Genomic DNA, 27,502 nt, shown 5'->3' on the forward strand with positions numbered 1-27,502 from the left:
TTAATCTTCTTGCATAGACCACTATTTTTTATTCATATAGTTTGTAAATTTCATTTGGTTAGACATCTTTACCTACTTTGAAGGGCGTATTGTTATGATTATCATTATGATTTTTCTTTGATAAAAAATGAAATGCAATTTTCTTTACATTAACCCATATAGGAGACACTGTAAAGTTCCCTCGGGGTCTATGTCATCTTTTAGGATGCTGTGTGGAGGAGCTTTTTGGGAAAAGAAAGAAGTGAAAGTTTTGGCAAGTAAAAAGATATGAGGGGTGAAACACGAACCCGGGCACCCCTGCTCAATCACTAAACGTAGGAAACCACTTTAAGTGACCAATTGCAGGAATTATGGTTATCTCATAAATGGTTCCCAGGGCGAAATTCCCAATTCAAGAGACAAGCAATAAATCTAAAAAATGTTCGCGAACAGACAAAATCCAATTGAATTAGAAACATTTGTATCTATGGTACTTTGTTGGGGTTTTGTCAATAAATATCAGAAAAGCAATCACAAAAAAAGTTTTATTATTTTTCGGTTGAAGGTAGATTTATCAATTTAATCGTTTTATATGTCGCGATGCATCGCAAAACATTGACAAATGACGAATTCTTTTTAAAATCCTGATTCGAACAAACATTATTAGTTTTAGACAGCGATTGCTATATTTCACTGATTCAACTTTATTGGTTTCACTGATTTCACTGACACAAATAAAATGAAGTTCTGCGCTGACAAAGTCCTTGATCCAGAAACGCAATTTCAACCCTTCAATCTCATGTCTCCAATAAAAAGAACAATTAAACATCATTCCGATTGTAAGTATTTTCACCATGTTAGATTTTTTCCTAAAATGAAGTTCTTTCTTTTGCCACATTATTGGTACATACACGATTTTGTTAGTATGTTATTACGAATAGACTTCCCAACATTTATCTTCCAGGGAACGTTTTCTTGGGGATTTCATAGTCCCACTGGCTTCGGACAGTTGGGAATGCATAGTAAGACTTTTGAATGGTACTAACATAAAAAAATACTAGTTGTTACTTTTTACCCAAGTAGTAGAGTTTTTTAAGTGACTTTACTTGTCAAGATAAAACCTACGGAATTGTGTTTCTAAACAAAAAATATGTATATTTAACATTTTGAACATAGAGAATATTAGCTGTCATGCCCGGCGTTCCTTCGGGCTATGAATAGTTTGGTATGGTTATCCTTTGTTTATATCATACTTCGACTAAAAGCTACCAAGAGCTTACCACTGTAAGCTCTTAGTCGAATTATGACACTATTAAAAATGACGAAAGTTGATATAATCGAATCTTCAGTGGTCAGCGGAATACCCCCGGCAAGACATAAATCCTGGGTTAAATTCACAGATGCAAGTGAATCTTTTTCTGTCTTTTCTGTTTACAATTTTCGTTTGAGAGAGTGGTTATGTTGTCTTCAATGATTAAATATTACAATTTGAGGTTTTAATCTATAAATATTAAAACATCCAAAAAAGTTTTGCCTTAAATGTGGGCATAAAACTAGTCTCCTTACAATGTTCGCTTCGAAAGATGTGACCATGAATGCTGAATTGTATCCGCAAATATTCTTTGAAAAATGTTTTGATTTCGGATTTTTTTCTAAAAGTAATCCATTTAACGATTCTGAAAATACAGCCACACTCATCCTTTCTCCCTTCCACTTCAAGGTATGACAGACGTCATCAATCCATATTTTAAAATAACGTCATGTCTGGCAAAATCCAATGTTGGTCATGTTGTGCATTTTGGCAAAACAATTTTTTTTTTTTTTAATTATTGAAGATAAAATTAGCGATTTTTAAAAGAAAATTTTAAACAGAAAAAGCTGCGACCGCATCTAGGTTTTAAACCCAGGATCTTCGCCTTGCCGAGGCTCTGCTCTACCAACTAAGCTGATAGGATCCTATTTCCTTCGGTCATATTTCAACAGTATCATACTTCGAATAAGAACTACCAACATGTTGTACGGACTTGTGGACTCGTGCCTTTATTGTGGCGTGTCGGGTAGTACTCAGTAAACTATATACACGTGATCAAGTACTGCTATTTATTAGGGAGTTGTTTGTAACAAAATAGGGACTCTACTAGCATGCATCGCCTTTTATAGAATCTCGCAAGCATACTATCTCACTTGCACTTATACACCTTAACACAAACACCACACAACATTATCTTAATTTCCTCACTGCACCTTTTATTGTCTGCTATCTTTATGTATATACATTAGATTCATAGATTGAATTTAGTTTGAGTTGAATTTTCCGATCGTACATCAACAATGGCGGTCAGCAGCGCTATGCCTTCAGATTTGAGTTCAGCTCCCCTCTAACCTCTTATTTTCCTAATTTTGAACCAAATATGTGGAAAACTCCAGAAATTCAAGATATTGACCGAAAATAATCATTTTGAAAAAGTTTCGAATTCAGCGGCTCTCTAATTTCCTTTTTACAAATTTTGAACCAAATCAGAGAAGAACTCAATAAATTAAGTATGTCTGCCGAAATTTTGATTTTTGGCTTAAGAATCGAGTTTTTTCTTTCTCCCTACATAGATTTCGTCCAAAATCGTAGAAAAACGGTAAAATTTCAAATAATCGCCGAAAATTTGCATTTTTTCATAAGATTCAAAAGCTATTCTCTATCTCCCCTAGATAGAATTTGAAACAAATCGGTGGAGAGCTGTGGAAATTCAAGCCGCTGATATTGGGAATTTTGAATTTATGCTCGAGCTTAGCTACCCTTTAACCTCGCTTATACTGATTTTGAACCAAATAGAAACATGACGCTATGAGTCATCTAAACATTGTTATTAAGGCAATGCACTACGTCGTGTAATATTTTGAATCGAGCCGCCATCAATAACACTCCTTACGTAGATGGCGATAAGGCTTAAATTCCCGCTTAACACCATCCAGCTGTTTTGATTTAGGCAAGAAAAAAACATGGCCAAAAAGTGCCTTTTATTTTATTTTGTGTATGTTCAAGAATAAATATTTAAATGTTTTCCGATTTTTTTATAAATAACTTAATTTTGCCATATTATACAATAAAACCATAACCTAAAATGAGTTCTTAAGTAGGAAATTTTGAACTTTAAAGCTGTTTTCAAAGGCCTTATAAATTATTTTTCTGGGCTTATAAAAAGATTTTTTACTCGATTATTTCACAGGCCAATATGTATAAAACTCGCGGTATTTATTTAAAGCATCTGAAACATTTCTAGGTGACCAAATTTTCAAACCAAAACCACATGATTTTACATTACTACGTAGTGCATCTCCTTAAAATGGGAATGCCTATGGCAATGTGGGTACTGTTATTTTCATAACAGTTAGAATTGCATCGAATTACTCGTTATTATTCCGAATCTGACTCTCCCTTCCGGTAATCAATGGAACAAGTCAACAATAAACATTCATGAAAATCAGAAGTCAATACAATACATTATTTTTATAGAGGAAGGAATATAAGTAACGCTTAAAAATCACAAATTCAAGTGGATGCGGTGGTTGAAAGGTAAACATTGAAAAATCAAAGGTTTGAAAAAATACAATTTTTGAATATTGGTAGTGAATACTCATAAAACAGCTATGAAAAAAGTCATAAATATTTAACCCGTCATGGGGAAATGAAATTTAATAAAATATATGAACGAAGCAGAAGCTGCAAGCTGCATGCATGAACACATTCAATATAGGGGTACACAGCGGGTTTATATTGTTCGGTATTTTAGTCGATTCATAAAACAAAAGATAGGTACAAAATATTGCCTGTTGGAACAAATTATACCTACTAGTTGCAACTAGAAGAATATCAGGGGATTTTTCTTGACTTGCGAATATGAAAACAGAAATTTTTTGTTTGTGTGTATTTTTGCTTAAAATTTGTACGCTGCGTTTTTGTGATGTCCAAAGATGATTGTTCTTTTCATAGTTCGGTATTGTAGAATTTTGAAAAGTTATATGTTTAAAACGTGCAAACTTGTAAAATTAATTTATTTTTTAACTAACTAACTAACTTTTTACTGACTAACTTATTTACTGGCTTTCTAACATCTGTTGAACCAACGTTTATTTTTAATTAAGCATGTTCCATTTCTACGTTCAATTAAACCTGAAGTCTGATTTTTTATTTAATTTGAGGTATGTAAGATTAATTTTGCAGTGGTTTAATAAATATTTTGAAAATGTACAGTTTTTACATAAAGTTGGATCAACACTAAGAAATTACATTTTACATTTATGTAAATAATCTATTAGTTTCTTTCGCTTTAAACAGCTTTTAATTTCTGGTAAAGAATTCATTAGTTCCTTTCGCGTTAAACAGCTTTTAATTTCTGGTACAGAACCCATTTGTTCCTTTCGGGTTAAACAGCTTTTAATTTCTGGTACAGAATCCATTTGTTCCTTTCGCGCTAAACAGCTTTTAATTTCTGTTAAATAATCCATTAGTTCCTTTCACGTTAAACAGCTTTTAATTTTTTTAACTTATTACTGAAGTGTTCCAGAAATAATATTTGTATTTTTTAAGTGATAAATTGAAAAATTCTCATTTTTACCATCAATTAGTATTTGAGCAATGACGAATAAATTAATATAACGGTGGTTCGACCCTGAATTTCTATATAAGATAAAAAATCCCAACTTCTAGTCATCTGGTATTGGTGGAAACTTATTAATAAAACATAAATGTAATGGAATGGATATTATGAAAATAATAAAAACATGTATAAATTTCGGTGATAATTCTCTTCTTTAGAAGCAAAATGAGTTATTACGCTTTTCAGATAAAGGGCAAATCTTCTTGTTGAATGTGAATAGGTAGGTACTTTTACCTTTTGATAATTTGACAATAGTAGCACATCACACAACTGACTCAATTTATTAGTACCTACCCTCCTGTATATGGTGTTACATAGGCGGGCTTTATACCTAAGAAAGTATAACAACTGAGAAATTATTCTCACCTCAAAGATTATGACAAGAATTAAATTTAATAAAAACTTTCACTAACCTGTTGTAAATACCTTCCTACAATAGTAGGGCTTCGTCCGGCCTGTGCAATATGCGCAGCAGATTATTCTCTTATCGAGTGGCACGTTAATCAATTTATTTTATGTTGGTGAGGAGAAGAAAATTATTCAATCGTGCAGCTGCCAAATTTCCAAAAACTTCAGTAAGACATAATAGAACACCGAAATAGCATACTGACAAGTTCTTTTATCTTCTAAGCATAGACTTAAATCATTTGTTATGCATTCGGGTAAGTACTTACCAGATTAGTGCACATTTTAAATAAGGTAGGCGGCAGGTGTCTTAGGCGGTTTGAAAGATCAGGATACAATCAGGAAATACATTATTTTCTATGTTTTATTCTGATCTACTTTTGCCTATGAATAATTTATAATATTTTTTTTTACTATTGTTAAATTTACTTAATTTAGATATATTTTGAGCCGCAAACTGTGTATATTTGGCGATAGGGGCAAAAAGTGAATATTATGTTATCATCTAAATTTGATATTATTGAAAAAAATTTAACGTTTTATGGAACTTACATTTTACTGTTGTTTAATTTTAAAAATTTTAATGTTTTAAGTATCCACATGAGAGAAATATGATTTGCTTTCACAAGGTTTTCAAATTTCTTAGTATTCGGGTATTGTGTTTTTCAAAGCGTTTTTCCTGCTAAATGAGATATGCCTGTCTGCTTTCTACGAAATAATGAATACGAAATTATATAAAATTACGAGTGACACGACCCTTTTTATCATGTTTATGTTTTTAAAATCTAAAACGTTAATATCAAGTCTTAAACTGATACAATGAGTAATACAGAAAACATACACACTATAATAATAGTTAATAGTCAACAAAGGCGAAGCTTAACGTGAAATCCCTATTTTCGCTTAACTTTTACTTCGAATCGGTTAACATTATGAATACCAAAAGGATGGTTTGGATAAATTGAAGTTTTTCCTAACGTTTCGTTTGAGTTGAAGTAAAATAAAATTGTTTAAAAACAATATTTAGATGATTTATATAGCGCCGTTTTTGTGCAAAATCACCTCAAGGGCGCTGTACAAATATATAGTACACTTCTACAATGATCGACCGACTATATATGGAGATAATATACAGTACCATACTTTCCTGGTAGGTCACTTGAGATTAACACTTAATTAACATTAACGAATTGTTTATTAACGATATTTAGATACAGGATTTAGGACATAATTGGAAAATTGGATATAATTGGACTTTTTCTTAGGAATGGTATATTTAATTTAAGGGTATGACAGCTTTAAAATGTAAGTTTTTTATTTACTTCACTATATAAACTTATATTACTTTTTTCATTAGAAATATATAAAGGCATATTAGAAACAACTTAAAAAAATACAATATTAAGGCTAAAATTATCTTCGACAGTTTCCTTTGATAAACTTTTTTCTTTTTTATAAAACTATTCACAAAACAAGTTTTAAAACTTTTGTGATAAAATCGAGCGTTTCTACGCTCATTCATTTACGGCTTGTGTATTCCTCTTCAGAGGAAGCTACAAGCCAAAAATGCATATGTTCTTGGTATACCTTATATTGTAGGTAATAGGCAATAAAATCGCCTGACAAACGGAATCTAGAAACGTTCGATATCAAGCACAAAACTGGTTTTTATTTATTTTGTAAATAACTTTATAAGAAAGCAAAAAAGTTAGTGAAACTGTCACAGTTAATCTTAGCTATAATAATGTATTTTTTAAACGTTGTTTTCTTTACGCGTTCACACATTTCTATTGAAAAAAAATTGTAGCTTACATTTATATTTTTTATTGAGTAATTTATTTATATTTGTTTTCTACTCAAACGAAACGATAGGAAAACCTTCAATTTATCTAAAGCATATTTTTGGTATTCATAATGTACACCATTTCATTACAAAGATTAATCAAAATAGTGATTTAGCATTAAGTTTCGCCTTAAATATGGCGCTTAGAAAAACACAGAATCCGTGATGCCGTTTGAGTTATGGAAGAGAGAAAATTATTCAAAATAATAAACTCTTTTATTAATATTTAACAAATTTATCATTTTACCTTATTTGCAAATGTATTATTCTTTCCCACCTACCCACGTCTCCTGTTTTCCTTAATTCGCTGATTTATATTTGAGAACGTTGTTAAATAAATATTAAACTACGACTAATTATAAAAGTAATCAAAGTCTTCCACTATCATTACGTTACAGTAATTATTCAGGAACTTGAAGCTTTCTTTGTTCGTTCAGAGGACCCTCATAAATAATCATAACGAATGGCTTATAGGCAGTTTTACCATCCGACCACCCAGTACTACAAACAAGCGGCGAGCTTTATTTACGAGCCGACAAACTTGCTAAGGTGTTAACATACAATCAACAAAACTTTACATTGAATAAGGTACCTACAAATAATGTTTAAGCAAGGAACCCAACGGTGATTTGAACAAGGGTGTAAGTTACACGCGGGTACGTACCGTTAATTCTGTCAAGTAGTTTTAAACACACTTTTAATATTTTTTAAAAACTTTCTATTAATAATAATAATAACTAGATAAATATTTCACCGTTTTTATGAAAAATCACATCGAGGACAAATTATTAAGAATTTCTAGCATCTATCTAATTTTATTATTCACAAACACATTCAGAAAAGATACATATTATTTACAAACGGATAGAGAAAAAACATACTTACCTAACTGGTCACTTCAGATAAACGTACTTTTAATAAAAAGTTTACGACATTGCACGCAGGAGACACTATATTAAATTCACTGGATATTGATTTTACATTTGCTTTTTTACTCTACATTACTATTGATATTACATTTATTAAAAGAGTTGACATGTCTTTAAAACTGGAGAATTTAGGACTGGAAAATTTGAATGAAATGACTTAAGAAACCTTACAAAACATATTTACATTTACACATTTAGTTACTTACAATGTGGGGGACTGTGAAGGAGAAAATTATCTGATTTTATGGATATGACTATCTAAAAGGGTGAGTTTTGAGTTTAATTCTGAACGTTGTCGAGTCTGTAATAATGCTTAAATCATTTGGCAGTCCATTCCAGGCTTTAGATCCTGACACTACGAAAACACGCTCACCGAACTTTGTATTTGGTGTGCGCTTTGGTACAACCAGTTGTTTGATACATACACACACAACCAGTTGTTTGATATATGTTTTTGGAGTGATTACACTTCCTGAAATGGTTATTGTGGAGTTATCAGTGTTATGATGACATCTGCTTGTGGCTGTCCAAAAAAACTCAGTCTTTGATGGATTCAGTTTCAATCTTTTTGAGGTCATCCATCTAGTTATTATTTCTAAACACTAGGTTATACGAGTTTTCTATTTCTTCTGGTTAGCAGTATAAAAAAACTTGCTGGTCATCAGCGTAGCAGTGGGATAGAAGAAAAAATGATACAATTATTTTATCGACATAATTTGTGAAGAGGGTGAAGAGTAGTTGCCCAGAACGGACCACTGAGGTACTCCAGATGAAAGGGTTGCATAATTTGATTGTTTTTGGCCAACATTCACGGTTGCCTAAATCAGCCGTGATCAGCAAAATCGTGATCAATTGTTTCTAAAGCGGCTCTCAAATTATCTGTGAAGCGGTAATTTTTCTAAGTTTTTTGATATAAATGGAAGATTTGAGACGGGCCAGTAATTTGAAAGATCTTCAACGTTAAATTTTCGTTTTTTGTATTACAATATAAATATTGTATGAACGTAACGAAAATATGTTCACTCTTTACTGATAGGTTGATACGCTTTGGATTTTTTTGTTATTCCACATATAATACGACTTAGATAAAAACAAACATATCCTTTGACCGATTTTATATTACAAAAGTGGCTATTCCATGTTGGAAGATTATTCTAGATCCACCCTGCTTCATCAGCTTTTCTTTTTCATCAATATTCTTCTTTATAGTATAGCTGTGCCATAGAATTGGATTGGCAAAAGTTTTACCTTCAAAACATTGATTTTTTTTAGAAGTATAATCAAATTAATCAATCGTAAACCAGACAAGAGAACATATTGTTATTGACACAATAATTATTTTATAAAAATAAATATATACACAAATTAACTGCGAGTAATAAATATTGTCTCAAAAAAATTATTTCCTGTCTTTATTAGTATAGGAATCAATTAGATTTCGGCTTTTTTATTATCTGTCGCTGGCTAAATAATTTATTTTAGCTAACCGATCTGTCATCGTAGCTTTGGGGAAGGAGAACAAAGCACTCACCGAGCTTTCTTGCGTTTTTTTTGTTTTTTTTTAATTTTTATTTATTTTATTAAATTAAATTAAATTATTAAATTAAAAAAAAAAAAAAAAAAAAAAAAAAAGAAAGACAAACATTCCCAGGTTACGAATAACCCAACAATGTTTGAAAATCTCCTACTACCACCACAGAAAGCCGAAAATGTTGCTTGTGTTGTGATGGAGGACTTAGCCAGCCGAGGAATCGAACACGCGACGCTCGGGTGAGACCCAAGCGCTATGCCCACTCAACCACTGACCGGTCACAGTATACAGTATAATGTTTAAATTTACATAGTAAGAACATATTTCAATAAAAATTAACATGTTTACCTTTACAAGCGTCTAAAACTCGTGTGTAAAGGGAAAATAATAAAAACTTAACATACATATGTAAATAGAAGAAAAAAAGAATCATAAAAACATATAAAGTGAAGAGATTTAAGTTTTTTTATACAATAATTTATAAAATAATATAGTGAGATATCATCGTCATTCTAATTCGTTAAATTATTTATTGTAGTGAAGTTAATTTTATTTTTAAATTTATTAAAGTCCGGTTCTAATCTCATCTCAGTCGTTAATTTATTAAACCATACCACTCCAGTGTACGTGTAATAGTGTTGTGCAAAACTAGTATGCATTAATGGAGTCCATAAGCGACCCATTGTATTTTGCCTATTGCTCTCGACACGAACCATGGCATGGTGTGACTTCTTATACAGATCTTTGTGGATTTGAAGTAGCGTATTTTTCGTATATGTATTTTTTAGTGATGGGACTTGAAAATCTTGGAAAAGTTGTAAGGTTGGGTAGTCTGATGGTTTTTTTATTAAAATTTTTATTAACAGCCTTTGAGTGATTTCCAGCGGTAAAAGTGATGATTTGTAAGCTCCCCCCCACGCAACGATACCATACTGTATTATTGAATGGGCTAGAGCGTAGTAAATATTTTTAAGAATTTTTAAGTTAAGTATATTTCTTAGACTAATAAATATGTAAATGAGTTTTCTTAATCTATTTATGGTATTGTTTATATGAGTTTTCCACTTAAGTTGACTATCTATTATTACACCTAAATATTTAATTTCATTTTTATTTCCTATGGATAAACAGTCATTATTTTGGCAGGTAGATTTTTTTTGATATGCATTTTTTTTAATGTATTTTAATATTTAATGTAATAAAAGGGTTTATTTTGTTTATACTAAAAATTATATAATATGTTTTTTCAATATTTAATGTTAATAAGTTTTTATCAAACCATTCTTTTAACGTATTGATATCATTGTTAGCAATTATTTCAAGTTCATTCAATGAATTCGCTTGAAATATAATTGCAGTATCATCTGCATATGAAATGAGTTTTCCTGTTAATGGTAATTTAAAGATATTATTAACATATAATATGAATAGAAGAGGGCCCAATATGGTGCCTTGTGGTATTCCAAAGTCACTTGTGTTCGGTTCACTGAGAGTGTTATTTATTTTTACATATTGACTTCTAGAGTTCAGGAAACTTTCTATCCACATTTTGGCATTATCTATAATTCCTATTTTGTTAAGCTTGTAGAGTAATTTTTTGTGACTTATGCTGTCGAAGGCTTTCTTTAGGTCTATGAATATTGAATATAAAAGAGATTTTTTGCCTTTGTCTAGTGCTTGATGTATTTTTGTTGTTAAATCTATGATTGCGTCCTGTGTGCTTATTTTTTCGCGAAATCCAAATTGTTGGTCACTCAATATATTATTAGTTTCAATAAATTTTAGCAGTTGCTTTTTTGCTACCTTTTCAAAATTTTTTGAGATATTTGATAATACTGATATAGGTCGGTAGTTATTAATTTCTTTAGTATCACCTGATTTAAAAATCGGTGAAATAATAGTTTTTTTGTAAATAGATGGAAAGATTCCTTTTTTAAGACTATTATTTATGATATGTGTAATAGGTTTTTTCAAAAAGTTAAGATTTTTTTTCAGAATTTCAACGGTTATCCCATCAAAACCTGGTGCGGACTCAGTTTTTAGGTTTTGTATTATAACAACAGTTTCTTGTTCGGTTATCGTTTCGAATGTTTTTACCGTTTTATTTAATGAAGCTACTGGAATTCCTGATGTGGTGGTATTATCTATGTTGTTAGTTATTTCGTTTGCGAGATTTTTTCCGACATTTGAAAAAAAATTATTGAAAGCATTCGCACATAGTTTTGGGTTATCAGAAACTTGCATCATATTATTGTTAATGTGCAGCTTTAAAATGTCACTTGTCTTTCTTTTTTATCAATTATTTCATTTATTGTTTTCCAAATTTTTTTACCACTGTTACCTGAATTTAACATCTTTTGTTTGTAGAATTCTTCTTTGATCATTTTAATTATTGCCGTTAGTTTATTTCTGTATTTTTTAAAGTGTAAAATAATCGAATTATTTAGTGGGAATTTTTTTGCAAGTTTAAATAATTTTTCTTTTTCTCTGATGGAAACCACTAGACCATGGGTAATCCATGGTTTAATTTTTTTGAATTTTTTTTTTATATATTTTTTTGTGTATTTCACAGCTTGAATCTTTTATATGCTTTTGTAAGGTGTCATGAAATTTTAAAGCACTTATATTTACATTTTCTGTATAGAGTATAGATTCCCATGTTTTGTGAGACAGTTTTTCATGAAGTATTTGTTGGTTTATCGATATTTTAGGCATGTTAGATTTATTACTATTATTAATGTTTTGTTTTTCTATATTAAGGTTAAGAATACATGTATCCGTTATGTTGTTTCTCCATATTATTGTTTGAAGATTATCAATGTAGTTGGAATTACACCATATGTGATCAATACATGATGGTATTTGATTATTAAATTCTCTAGTATATTTATTAATACAGGGTTTAAAATTTAAAGCGGTCAACATGTTAATATAATTGTCCTTTTCAATAGTGTGATTATTTTCAGCAATGTTAATATTAATATCGCCAATTAGAAAATTATTTGTACATTTATTATTTAAAATAATATTATTCAATTCTACAATAAAAGTGGATATAACAGCTGAGTGTGTCCTGTATATTGATATTATTTGTATAGGTAGTTTATTATTAATGCTCAGTCTTATAATAATACAGTTTGCATCAGTCATATTCGTTTCAGTAAAGAGTACGTCTTTAAATATCGTCTTCGTGTATATAACAATACCACTATTTTTGTTAATATAATGTGAGCTCTGAAAGTAGTTGTAATTGGGGAGAGTTGGGATGATTGAGTTGGTGTTTAAATGTGCTTCAGTCAGTATGATTATGTCAGGATATTTGTTTAATAAATTTAGGTTTACTAGAAAATGATCAAAATTTTTCTTTATAGATCGTATGTTTAGATGCATTACGGTAAATGAATCTGGAGTCGTTTGAAGTATTGTGTTACAGTCATTAGAGTTGTCACAAATTACATTTTTTATGTAATATTTTTTTTCCAGATGTTGAATAATGTAGTCATCCATTTCTAGTTTTAGCAAAAGGATTAAATAATATAAAAGCGTTTGATGCATTTTTGTTCAGTGAAGCGAAGGAATATATTTTAAAAATATTATGATATTGGTAATCGTATTGTATATAGTTTTTAAACGGTTGTGAGATGTTTTCTTTAAACACATTTAAAGTTTTGAAGAATTTAAACGATATTATAATTTGTAGTATACAATGAGAGTTTTTCGTAAATGGAAATAAATTGATATGTAAATTATTGGGAATTAATATACAGAATTTTATATAAAGTACTGAAGGTATATTATAGTTTTTATAATACAATCTAACTAGTAAATTAGTTTTATGATATAGTCAGAATTCTATTTTTTCCAAAGCTATTTTAAGCATTCTTTGATAATATGGACAAGCTTTATTATTTGCTAGGTGATTTGTTGGTATTTTTAGATTGAATCTTTCATTTGTTGTGGCACAATTTTTACATTTTGGAGAAGTTTCCTTATTTTCACAGTCCTTGTAAGAGTGGTCTCCTGCACAATGCATACACGACATTTTATTTGTTACCTTTTGTAGGCATCTGCTTGATGTGTGCCCAAATTTAAGGCAAAAATAGCATTTTACGACAGGATTTGTGTCTTCCACGTATATTCGCTGATACCCCAGGTTGATTTTTCCTTCTTTTATTATTTCTTTTCTGACTTTGTTGTTGATTTCGACAATGTAGCTAACATTGTCGTTAAATTTATTTTTTATTATTTTTTTAATTTCAAATAGGGTACTTCTGTTTAGACCTTGAGTTATTATTTTTATGCCTTCATTCTGGTTGATGATGTCCTCAACAAAGTCCTCTTTATTGTAGTCATTTGAAATTCCCTTGAAGATCATTGTAGGTTGTTTTTTCTTTATTTCTTCTGCATTTGCTTCCCTGACTTCGTTATTTATCATACTTGATAGTTTGTCTACATCTTTTTTTTCGGGACCCTTTATGACGAGTCTGTTTGATGAAATCTGTTTTATAGCGTTGATACGAACACCTAATTTTCCCGGCTTGACCTTTTCTTGTATTTTTTTTTTCAGAGTTTCACTTGTTTCGCCGCTGTTTTTTGGTGTGATAAGAATGCAGAATTCATTTATTTGCTCCGAGTTTTTTTTATATATTGTTGGCTTCAGCGTCATCTTACTGCTTATAGGTTCTGTTGGGATTTGTTTTTTTTATTTCAGTATATTCAATTCCGAAGTGTCCTATAAGGAATAATAATTGTTGTGCTTTTCCGGAAATAAAATTTATTTGATCCTTGTTATATTTTTTCTTTTCATCTTGAACAACACTTATCAGTTCATCAATAACTGTCTTAGCTTCATTTAAGTATTTATGAGAGGTTGACATGATTTAGATTTAGTTGATATCTGAATTTATGTTCGGTAGTGCACCAGCTTCCCCTTTTCGTGACAGCGACCGCCTAAGTAACGTGCCCGTAAGCAGGTATATACTGTGTGTTATGTTTACACACTACACATTTATGCGCAAACGGAGACGTTAGAACTGTCGATGAATGTCACAATAATAATATGCAGGTATTTTTCACAATTTTGAACTGTTTGTTTTAACGGTTTATTTTAATTGAATGTTACAAAAAAACACTTGAGATTACGTCTGGCACTTTCTCCTAAAGATTTTTATAATTTTCACTTCACTTAGATATGTTTATCGCTTGGTAATTTGATTTTTTTTGTAACCGCTGAACACAAACATCCGCGTGGCTCAACGATTGACAATATTCCGTTATTGCGTTGTTTTGTTTATTTGCTGACCAGGATCAGTTTTTGTCTTTCCGCGAAGGTTATGAGAATTATCCTGAAAATTCATCAGCGCTTTGCATCAACCTCTAGTGTACCCGGAAATTCGTAGTGGATTTCTGACGTTCGTACCCTTAGTGGGCGGCAAATTTTATTATTATCCGATAAGCTCATCCGACTCCCTATAAAGCTTATTCACACACAACAACGTAATTTCAGATAACCTTGACTAGTTCTTAAGCTTTTTCATATTTTTTACATCGATAAGAAGAGAGGTCAAACACTGCAACTATTTTAGTTTTAAAATGTGCCCCTAATTGAAAAAACGATCTACATACATTCCACAGATATGCGCAATAATTTTAAAATTTATATTTTTTTTATTGCTTCTCACAGAAGGCGAAGCTTAAATTTTCTAATAATAATTAACCTCACTAGGACTAATAGTCTTATTGAGGGTAAATATAAAGTATCGATACTGTAGCTGTCAGCATTGATGAGATCGGGGGTTGATTTATAACTTCAGCCTTTGGCTAGCGGTCTCGGTGAAAGATCTTGCTACTGGATTTTCTGAGGATGGACTAGATTTTTTTTACATTAACTCCACACAGGAGACCCTGAGGAAAATAATTTCCCTCAAAGCCTGTGTTATTTTTGGGGATTCTGTATGGAGGATCTTTTTAAGGAGAGGAAGGTGTGAACATGGGTCTTGAAGAGACCCATGCTGTAGGAGGAAGGAAATACAGAGACCGGCAAATCATTCCACAGCCGAGTTGTTGAACTAAAGAATGAATCGTTGAAGCGACCCGTTCCCATGCGACATATGTCAAGCGTTTTTGTGTCGTTGTCCCGACTATGCACCGATAATAAAAGCATCATTGACGCTATTTCTTCTGAGCATATTGTATTGTAATACCGGTAGAACAGACCTACATACCTACCTGACGCCTGTGCGCTAGTGATTGCAATCCGTTTGTTCAGATAGGAGAATTTATCATTCGGACCGTTTCTGCGCAGTCAAGGGATTTTTTCAGGTATTTTAGAGCTCCAGACCAGAGGTGGTTGCCTAATTGTAGGACGAACTTGCGATTTGTACAGAGCCCCACGTGCCTTAGCTGGTCACTTAATATTACACTATTCATATTAATGGAAGACATGTTGGGAAGATTGCTTCTGTTGACGAAGACTAGAATGGCGACCCTAACGAAATATTTTATTTTATAACTTATCGCTTGGTTTACCTCTTGTTCTAATCCATTTACTTTTATAATTATGGTTAAAAATGTATGGCGCCCTGTATCAAATGATGTACATTTAAAAATTTATTCATTTTTTACCCTATATGTTTATCGTAATATAATTTAAAACTATTAAAATCTGATGAGAACTCTTCGACTCTCATCCACACTCTGACATACATTGAAATTCAGAGTCTAGAATTAAATTGATAAAACTTTAAAACTCTGCTTCATTCTTTTTTCAATAAATTTTGTTACTTTTTGACACGCTCTTTTATAACCTCTAAATATTAATGAAGATAATATTGTTAAAACATACATAAACACAAAATATTACAAGGAGAAAGAAGAATAGAAAACATATTGGTTTCGAGTGAAGTCGGGTACTATTTATAAATCCACGCTGGCTAATATACTTAGGTAGTAGTTGTCCAAGCAAATTACCTTTGAAAGTTTTCATAGCAACAACTCAATACCTTTAAAATGCCGAGCAGTAGTGTGCCAGTTTTGTTTTCGGATTACCAATTGGATACTTCAACGTTCAACGGAAGTTGGCGCTTGAAAAGTTAAAGATTCTCCTTTTTCTTACTCATGAGTAAACCGAAAATTCATAAAAACGCAAATTTTTAGACGAAAATCGTCATTATTTGTTTTTTCGGGCAAATAATGTGATTTTCATGCGATTTTCTAGTATTTTAAAATACGAAAGTAACATTATTACACATTCTAAATATTTATTTATCTATAGTTTTTTTGTCAAAAAAATATCATCGGTTTTCCAAAAACTCCGTAAAAGATAACGCGAACTTCGCAAAAAATTACACGAATTTTACCATCGAATTTGTAGGTCTTTCATGAGTGGTCATGAATCTTCTGGCTTCGATTTTTTTAAATAAAAAGGATAAATTAATTTGAGGTAGACCGTTTCAAATGTTTCATTGTTGTTGCTATCGAGTGATGTTTACACTTCTATTTTTCCAAATCAAGAAAAATTATTCCGATGATTTTTGAGATCGAATTGTCATATGTCATTCATTGTGTGCGTGCACTGCAATGTCCTGTGTGCAATGTATTATTGGCAGCCTTTGGCTTGCTTCGAATTCACTCAAATTTCCTTTCATCCTGCAAGAAGATACCTAGCATTAGTGGAGCACACAGGATTTTGTCTTGGAACGGAGGGCAGACATGAAAATAATCTAGTAACGTATAATCATTATTTTTAATTTTTAAATTAAGTGAAAGTCATTGAAGAAGATAATATTAATAAACCTAAACATTATAATATACAGAGAAAAAAAAACTTCTACCCGGTAACAGAATCTGACATTGAAAAAACTTTTGTTGAACTGAAAGGGGGCTCTGCTCCCAGATTCGAAAACAAAGACATGCATTAAAATGAAACAATACCTTGTGCGTCCCATAAAATATATAATTAATTTCATGTTTTTATTTTATATAACAATATATTCAATAATATAATTATTCGACTTACGATTACACATAAAAAACGTATATTTAAAAACAAGTTCTGCTGTGTAAGTTCTTGATAACATAAAATTAACCAAGTCTATCAAGTCGTATATTCTCAAAAAATTCCTAAAATATTTATGGACTTTTAAAAAAGCCTTCGACTTATCACATATAAACTATATAAATAATATAAAAAATAGCTGAATTAGAATAAATTGTAAAAAATTGAAGAGTCTTATCATGGTTAACTACTAACTAGTTACCTAAGTAAAAGACTACAAGAATAAAATTACTTGATCAAGTTAGTGACTCTAAATTTAGTTACTTCTCAATACCTCAAGGTAGAGGTAATGGGCCCTTTCCTATTTATCATGTACGTCAACAATATATTTAATGTCTCTAAATACGGAGAAATTATTTCCTACGTAGACGACATAGTGCTACTTTTAAAAGCTAATACATGGTCGGAATATACATTATTTGAGTTCATGTTTACACTCAAAACCCTAGTGTTGGAGTTACGTATTTAATTTAAACGTATTTTTTTTTTTTTTTTTTTTTTTATTTCCTTTATTTTTTCCCAATTTACATATTTCACAATACAAGTTTTTTAATAATATGAAAGGGAACCCACTAAGGCGCAGCCTGTGCGTGGGTAATATAATTTAATACATCAGATTTTTGTACCTAAAAATATATAACAGTAAAAATAAAATAGAAAACAGTAAGCATAATAAAGAAAAACGGTAGGATTATAATTAAAGTTATTCTAAAAGATTGTGCAAGAGGAGCATATTAAAAATAAATCAAAGTAAAAATAAAGATTGTAAGATAATATATATGAATTAAAAGAACACAAAATAAAATAATAATAACTATACAGAAACAAAATAGAAAAAAGTAAAAATTAAATGAATAATGCTTCAACATTTGCATTGTACAGCCACAACTTTAATTCTTTTTGGTATTGCGCTAGTTTAGTTGTTACTTGAATTTTTTTTGGTAGTAGATTAAAAGTGCGAGGTCCAATAAAGCTACTGTGAGTTTGCATTAGTTTGGTATTGGTTTGTGGGGTGTAAAATACATGATTTCTTCTAAAGTTGATTTTGGGTTCATATTTTTGAAATTTATTTTGGTTTTTCATGACGTATTTCAGGCTTTGAAGTAAAAATAGTTTACGGAGATTGAATAGTTGAGATTCTTTGTACAATTGATCAGTCGAAAATGTCCTCTTTTTATTATATATAACCTTGATAATATGATTTTGTACTATTTGTAGTGGTTTTATAAATGTATCTAGTGCGCCACCCCATCCTAATATACCGTACATAATTGAGGATTGCACTAGAGAAAAATAAATCATTTTCAATTTGTCAACATTGAGTACTTCCTTAAGTCTATAAAATATGTACGTCAGATATCTTAATTTAGAAACGGTGTTATTAATTTGTGGTTGCCAGTTTAAATTTGTGTCAATATATATACCCAAATATTTGATCTTTTCAATTTTTCCAATTTCAAAGCAAGAGGTGCATGTTACTTTATTACAGTTAGCATTATGTAGTCTAATTTTAAGGTTATTGGGAGGTTTGTTTTTACTGTTTTTATAAAAAGTTAGGTAAAATGTTTTACTATAGTTTAAGAAAAGTCTATTACAAGTTAGCCATGATAAGACATATGAAATACATTTTGTTGCATTTAAAAAAGTTTCAGGCCAGGATTTTCCATTTACTATTATTGCTGTATCATCAGCGTAAGATACAATTTTACCAGGGATTACAACATTACATAAATCATTAATATATATTAGAAACAGAATTGGGCCAAGCACAGTCCCCTGTGGTACTCCATTTTTTATCACTGTTTCTGTGCTATAAAAGTTCCCTATTTTTGTTTTTTGTAATCTGTCTTTGAGATAGTGAGTGAGAATTTTTAGTGCATCTTTTTTGAAACCTATTTGATTAATTTTCTGTATGAGTAGATTGTGATTTACAGTATCAAACGCTTTTCTTAAGTCTAAAAATATAGCTAGACTTTTTTTATTTTGATCAACAGATGTGTATAAATTTTTTGTCAGATCGAATATTGCATCTTCAGTGCTTAATTTACTTCTGAAGCCATATTGATTTTCAGACAGAATATTGTTTTGTTCTAGGTATTTCATAACTCTATTTTTGATACATTTTTCAAATATTTTTGAAAGGTTTGAAACTAAGGAGATAGGTCTGTAATTGTCTAATATGTGCGTGTCACCCGATTTGTGAACTGGTATTATAGTGGAGATTTTAAATTGTTCTGGGAAATACCCTTCTTTTAGGGATATATTATAAATATGTTGCAAAGGAGTTAAAATATATTGTTTTATTTTTTTTAGTGTATTACCTGATAAATTATCAATTCCTGAAGAATTTGTTGGTTTTAGGCTGTCAATGTGTTTTTCAATTTCATTAGTTGTGATAGGTGTAAAATAATCTAATGAGTTAATTGAATTGTTTGTTGGTACCAAAAGCAGAGACGAGTCAACGGACGCTGTATTAGCAATCTTACTGGATGATTCAAGTACTTGGTCTACGACATTTGTGAAGAAGTTGTTAAAGTTATTTGCAATGTCAGATTTGTCAGTTATATTATTGTTATTTATTTTAATCTCCTGAACCTCAGTTGATGCTATTCTTTTTTTATTCGTTATTTCGTTAATAATATTCCACGTTTTTTTGGTATCATTATTTGCATTATCAATTTGTTCACCATAGTATTTTTTTTTACAACTTCTTATTAACCTATTTAGTAAATTTCTATACAGTAAATATTTTGTTTTCATGAAGGACATTGTTCTGACATTGTTTTTTTGACAGGCTCTTTGATAATTTAGCATCTCTCTATATAGTTTATCTCTTTGTTTAATGGAGACTATTATTCCTACAGTTATCCAAGGTTTAATTTTTTTATATTTTCTCTTAGATATAACAATTTTATTTGTACTTTTTGAAATATATTCTTGAAGAGTTTTATAAAACGATTCTAATGCTGAATATGGGTTTGAAATTGATAGAATTTGATCCCAATTTTCCAAAAGAAGTAGATTATTTAATGTGAGGTAATTAATATTATTTTTTTCAACTGTTTCAGAATTTTCTTTTGAATTTGCAGTTAAGATGTTGTGTCCGTAAAATGTTGGGTAATGATCAGTAATGTTTGTTATTAGAGTTGAAGATGTTGTTTTTAAGTGTTTGTGTGATTTAACAAATATGTGATCTAGAGTCGTGGAGTTATTCAAAATTTCTCTAGTTGGTGAGTTTATGTAAGACTGATATCCAGCACACGACAAACAATCTAAGTACTCATTTATACAGTTTGTTCTTTTGTTATTTTCATTTATATTTATATTGATATCACCGGTTAATATTGCAAAGTTGAAGTTATTTCTGTTAGTCATTTTTAAAAGCGAATTAAGTTCGTTATTGAAGAGAGTTTCATTTAGTGAAGGTGATCTATAGATAGCTATTAGCAGATAATTATAATTGTTATGGTTAAATGTTAATTTAATAGCATTTGCTGTTTTAAAATCTAAAATCTCGAAAGCAGTTTTCATGAGACAATTATTCATAAATACCGTGACTCCATCGTGTCCAGTATGTTTGCATTTAGATGAAATGGTTATATATCCTGGCAGGTTATAGGGTATTACCTCTTTCATCTGTGTCTCTGTTAATATAATAATACTAGGAGAAAAATCTAGACTTTCGATTAGGACACAGAGTTCATCAAAGTGCTTTCTTAAACTCCGTATGTTCATATTTACAACTGAAAAATTAACATTTTTAAAATGATTATTTAGTTCACTTGTGTTTTTACATATAAAGTTTTCATGCAAAAAATTTTCATCAGACATTTTGAACAATGATGAAGTATTTATACATGTATTATGGTCACTTGTTTGTTTATTCGGAGGGAATGTCTTCCGGCTGCCTTATGTGGATGATTGGGGCTAATTCATCTTTTCTCATCATTATGTTACCATTTTTTGCCCAGATAAACTTGTAGCCTAGTCTTGATGATTTCGCCAGGAATAGGAGGTGTTTATTATTTTGTGACAATTGTTCATTAATGTAAACAATGTTTTTATAATCTTCAGAAAAATTTATATTTTTTGGGTACAAAGTACCATATTTTCTTTTCTGGGTTATAATATTGTCCTTACTTTCTTTGTTTTGAAAAGAAACTACTATCCCTGGATTTTTACTTAATGGGTTTCTGTTTTTAATTCTATATGTGTTTGTTATTTTAGGTAATTCAGTTTCGCATTTTATTGTTTCCAATATATTGTGAACTATTTTAGGTAAGTTTTCATTCTCTTTGAAAGGAACACCTTGTATTTCAATATTATTTTGTTTTTGAAATTGTTCCATTTTGTTCAATTGCATTTTGATTTCCTTATTATCTGATTGTAATTGTTTAATTAAATTATCTTTGATTTTATTTTTTTCTTCGTATTCGTCAATTTTATTACAACAGAATTCCACAGACTTTTTAAGTTCTCTGAGTTCATTTTTCAGTTTTTCGTTAAAAGATTTCATTAACTGTTCTGATAAGTCCTCAAATTTTTTTTCCATAAATTTCATCATTTTGTTAGTGTGATAGTCTTCTTCCGAATCGCTAGATGGCGCCTTTTTTGTGGTTTTCTTTTGCCTGTTCATCTTAATGTGTTTTTGGCGTATTGCACCTAGATGGCGTTGTAATTTATGTAGAAGGTTGGTGTACTAAAATCGACTTATTTTAAAATAAAAAAAGCCGTTAGGTTACGGGAGGGAGCGAACTCTGTTCCCTTGGGACTGCGCTTGAAGCAAGTGACGTTTGCCGCTCTAAACCGCTTAGCCACCACCGATATAGCGGGACCTGCGATTAAACTGTTATATTAGTGCTGTGAGTCTTAGAAATGTTAGGTATTCTGATTTTGAGTGGTTATTACAGGCAACAACACTGTACAAGCTCACTTCACAGATTTTAAAATCACTTAAAAATGTATATAACGATGCCGTTATTATTTAAATAAAGTAAAGAAGTTCACTACTGTTACACAGTTATGCGATTATCAATGTCTTTTTTATTAAATTCGATGTATAAACTATTAATTTTGAATATTATTTGCGGAGCGATTTTTGGCGTGCACACTGTGGGTATTAGGTACAATTTTATTAAACGAACGAACTTTCTTCGATGTTCTCGAAGTTATCAAAATTTTCTGCTTATCTGAATTGCGCTAATATGGTGTTTAACGTAGTGTGTGTATCTACGTATTAAAATGAGGTTTTAAAATAAATTTAAAAAATCGTTGAAAAGGGTAACAATAAGGCTTTGTTACATCAAACCGAATCTAGGTGTGTCTTGCATCTACACTGTAAACATCATCAATATTACTTCATAAACCTTCAACCTTCAACGTTCAACCTTCCAATTAAAATACATAGATAAATGCTTAAATCATCAACACACAGATGACCGGAGATAAAGCACGTTTTAACGGTGCTAATAGGAAATAGCCATAACCGTATCACTGATGTAACTCGAGCACGTTACACATTTTACTATTTTATGCCCTTCATAACTCACGAATATAATATCATAAGTGCGCCAACCACAAACAGCACCATCATTATAAAATGTGTTGCGATATACATTAGTAAATTTCAGAAACGAGATAACGAGATGAAGAAGACCGGTAAAAATAAATTTTAAATTTGCACAGTCTGACATATAAAAGTAGAAAAAATCCTATCGTTTTATTTTCTTTGAATAGCATCTTCGAGATGATTACAAGTACAATGGTGAAATTTTTAATTAATATAACCGAGTGCATTTTAAACATTAAATATATCACTACTTGTGGTTTTTAAATAGATACATAGTAGCCCATGTCTTGATATACACATATCTATTTACACGTATGGGGCATATGTATATGTAACCCATGTCCCATGTCCCACGTGACGTATCAGGATATGGGTTACATAATGTAGATATATATGTAGTTATAAAGCATTTCTTAGTTTAAATTAATCACATATTTTTGTAATTTTTCCTTTTAATTTAATTTCCTCTGGCAATTTTCCAAATGTCTTCATTGCTCCTTACATCGACGACTTTTGATTCTGGTGTTTTTTTCTAAAGGGGAGTCCTATTTGATGTATTTTCCTCGCTTCATATATTTGCTTGTGGATCACAACTTGTGGTGCACGTTTTCAATAATTTCTCAGAATTTCAGTTAATCTAGAAAATAACTAAAGGCCAAATAATTATTTTTTAGATTCAAATAATTTGTTTGAATACCAAGATATTTAACTACTTCAACATTTCCTTGACTTTCGTAGATCTTTATTTCTTCAATGCAAATCTCATAGCTTTGTTTTTTATTAGTATCATTTATCTAATTATTGAAGACAATATTAGCAATATCTAAACAAAAATCTGAAGCAGAAAAATCAGAAAAAGATACGGTCACATCTAGGACTCGAACCCAGGACCCTTGTCTTTCCGGGACACTTTCCGGAAAGACAAGGGTCCTGGGTTCGAGTCCTAGATGTGACCGTATTCTTTTCTGATTTTTCTGTTTCAGATTTTCGTTTAGAAATCGCTAATATTGTCTTCAATAATTAAATATTACAATTTGAGGTTTTACTCAATAAAGTTATTCCGAAAAATAAAATATCATTTATCTCATATATCCATTATTGGTTTAAAACAGAATGCTGTTACAGTATTTAACTGATTGAATAAATAATATATACAATCATTTGTCCAAGTTTTATGAAAAAGAAATACTCATTTCAAATATATAATTATAATAAAATAGTTTTCTGGTTATAGGTAGGTTTTTATTTTATTGCTTTCTGAATTCACACTATCATCAATTCCAATTTTGAAAATTTCAAAGGATATTTGAGTTTGTTATACTCGAGGAACATTTCACATCACGGAGGAACAAGTCACAGACCACACTAATTAGTATATTCGATTTGTTTTTTTACAGGTTGTAAGGATGTTCATCCTTGTGATTGTCATATTCGGCATCTGCTGGCTGCCCTACCAGACCTACTTCATCTACACCCACTTTGACCCCGGAGTACTCTACAAGCGTTACATCCAGCATGTATACTTGGGCTTCTATTGGCTGGCCATGGCTAACGCGATGGTCAACCCCATCATCTACTATTGGATGAATGCCAAGTAAGTCATTATTACTTGTTTTGAAAAAACTTCTTGTTATAACTGTTATGTATTATATAAACAATGAAATGTATTTCGACTTTGTTTGCAAATATGACAGCGAAATAGGGATGAATATTGAATAGGCTGATGTAAAAGTAACAACATGAGGTAATATTGTCCCTTGGGGTTTTTTTTAAATGCACTTTTAAAAGTTTGAAACAAAATCTTTAATAATCAATGTGATAAGATATTAAGCGATAGTAAATTAGAAATGGAAATGGAAAATTAATCCGGTTACAAAAATTATCGGCTTGGTTAAGGATTTGTAGGTTTTGTTAAGTTTATTTATTTGAATGGTTTAGGTATAGAATTTCTCAGATTAAAACCCTTCAGTCCTCGGAAGGACATTACTAGCCACACACATCATATTCCATTATAACCTCTGAAGGATAGATCTGACCGGGGCGTCAATACATTATAAAAGTATTTTTATCTTTTTTTCTATAATGCGTAGATATGTGATATGTTCGTCATTGGAAAGACAAATAATTTATCTTCACAATTTGAATAAAATATTTATACGTTATTAGATGGATAAAATTTTTTTAAATTGTCAACGTGCATGATTACGAATTTTGAAATTTTTTCATTGACAGTTAAAAGTTAATTTTTTTATTGTAAAAACAGTATAAAAAGTGGAGTGGCAGTTTTATTATTTATTACCTACACAAAAGGAATATGTTTTATAAATATCGAATTCTTTCAAAATTATGGACGTTCCGAGTCAAAATTTGCTGGTAAGTTTTTTTACTTACCAGCATTACTACACTTATTTTCATGTTTGATATTAAAAAAAATATTTTTTACTTGGATCAATGTTGTTTTTTGAAAAATCAAAGATAATTTTATCTAGTTTTTAAAATAGTATTTCTTTTAAAGACAACTTCAAGTAATATCTAATACATTTTAGATACCTAGGTAGCATTACGAAATTCCAAGAAAATTCACCATGTCGTTGGGGCTTGTTAGTAAAAATATTTAAAAACCTAAAGGGTTAATAAACTTCGTTTCCCTTAATCAGATTTGTTAAACTAAAGCTATAACTTTAATTTTTTAGGTACCTGTAGTAGGATTTTTATTTTAATATATATTTTCAGAGCCCTCTATTAAAATACAACCGTTAATTAAAGCTTTCATAAATTAATTAAGTTATTTGTAAAAATTTTGCTTTGAAATCGAATTGCTTTAAAATTCAACATTGGAAATTAAATGAACTGTATTATTTTTCCCTTTGAATAGTGTTTAACCGTTGAAAACATAAATTCGACTTAGACCCGCTAGACAACGCAGCGTGTATTTACATTGTGCTTTTGAAATGAAGATTCTGTTGAATTCACGAGCTGGGGTACTTGTAGCAAGTTAGTGCCGGTTCTACACTGTATCCGATATGCCCTTGGCCTCCCCTCTATACCACTTTAACCAAAAATAGACTAGGAAAATCAGGGTAACTTCCAGTGACTTTCTTTGTAAAGCGTGTAATAAAACTTTCCAACATAAATTTATAGACTGACAAGACAGGAAACTTATTTGAATTCACGCATTGGAATTACATTTTGGGTGTTCTTTTCAAATAATTTTACTGAATTGACAAATCTTGCAGCTGTGTTACCAAATCCTTGACAACCTTAGCAAACGTCGACATATACAGGCTTGCCAGTGCGCCAGTATTATCAGAGCGTCCAAGCATGACGGAGGTTGGAGGTTATCGTGCTTACGTCAACCTATTTTTATTTTAACGTGAAACAAAACAAAGGGAAAGGAAATTAAAACATTTTTTTTGTTATTTTCAATTACAAATTATTACTTAATAAAATATTATTTATGTCTGTAATAATAAAGAGAATGAAAGAGCACATTATACAATTAAAATTAAATTATTGTTGAATTACGTTTAAGACTTTGGATGTTCCATCACAATTTATTATTTTCTTTTTGTTTATACAAGTACTTACTTCCTCCATAAACACGAGCTACTGGAGATCACCTTATGGACAAGTAGAATAATTTCATATGCATTTATTAGTTTGCATACTCTTATAATTTAAAATCTTGTATTATATTTAATATAAATCTTACATTATTTTTGTAATAAATAAAATAAATAAATAATTAAATGAAATAAATATAAAAATACGAATTTTAAAGTGAGTTTAATAAAAAGTGTAAATAATAACACATACATTTAAAAATGATTGTGTAGGAAATATCTTTTTCAAATATTTTTTGGTCGTTACTGAAATTTTTAGTGCTTTCAAATTATATAACATAATAATTATATTATATTGTTCATTCCATTTCGGCCGGGACACTGAATCAAATCAGCCTCCTAACTTGTATGAGAACCTCCAAAAAATAGTTTTTTTTTACTTATTTTTAAAATTAACTTTAACGTGTTTACGATGTTTTAATAAATAAAAATAAATTGGAAAAAAAATTAAAACGATAATTTTTGTAAAATCCCATACAAGTTAGGAGGCTGCTTTCAATGAGTGTCCCGGCCTTGTGATCTAGGAGGTTTTGCGGCAAGCGCTTGCAAGTCTATGCAAGCTAAGCCAAACGCCCGATCCACAGGTTCGAATTTGTGATTTTTTTTTATGTAAACAACACCATATTTCGCTATTCTAAAATATTAGGTATAACAAATAAGAATAACTGCGAAATCTCACAATATGCACCTTTTTCTAGTCGAAAAACGAAACCAAGCTAGAGAATTCGCAATATTGCATTACTAGCGACTTAAGACAATTAAGACAAAATCTGTTTTACTGGTGGATTTACAAATGCCATTAAAAGAAAACGGTTGGACAAATGCAGGAACGATAAAATAAAAAAAAGTGTTTAAATTTACTATGAACTACCAAAGAAAAATAATATTAATCTTGAATCTATGTTCAGCAAAGTT

The 27,502-nt window shown here is 30.3% G+C and overlaps 1 protein-coding gene across 1 annotated transcript in view; it reads left to right on the top strand.

Moving 5' to 3' along the window:
- Positions 1-27,502, top strand: part of TkR86C (Tachykinin-like receptor at 86C) — a 521,539-nt gene that overhangs the window by 438,144 nt on the left and 55,893 nt on the right. Inside the window, exon 7 of the mRNA XM_089632445.1 lies at positions 24,362-24,558. Coding sequence (XP_089488571.1) covers positions 24,362-24,558 — 197 coding nt within the window. The remainder of the gene's footprint in view (positions 1-24,361; positions 24,559-27,502) is intronic.

The sequence above is a fragment of the Hesperophylax consimilis genome, chromosome 6, assembly GCF_061612785.1.
Source record: "Hesperophylax consimilis isolate HC1 chromosome 6, BYU_Hcon_1.0, whole genome shotgun sequence".
NCBI classification, from domain to species: Eukaryota; Metazoa; Arthropoda; class Insecta; order Trichoptera; family Limnephilidae; genus Hesperophylax; species Hesperophylax consimilis.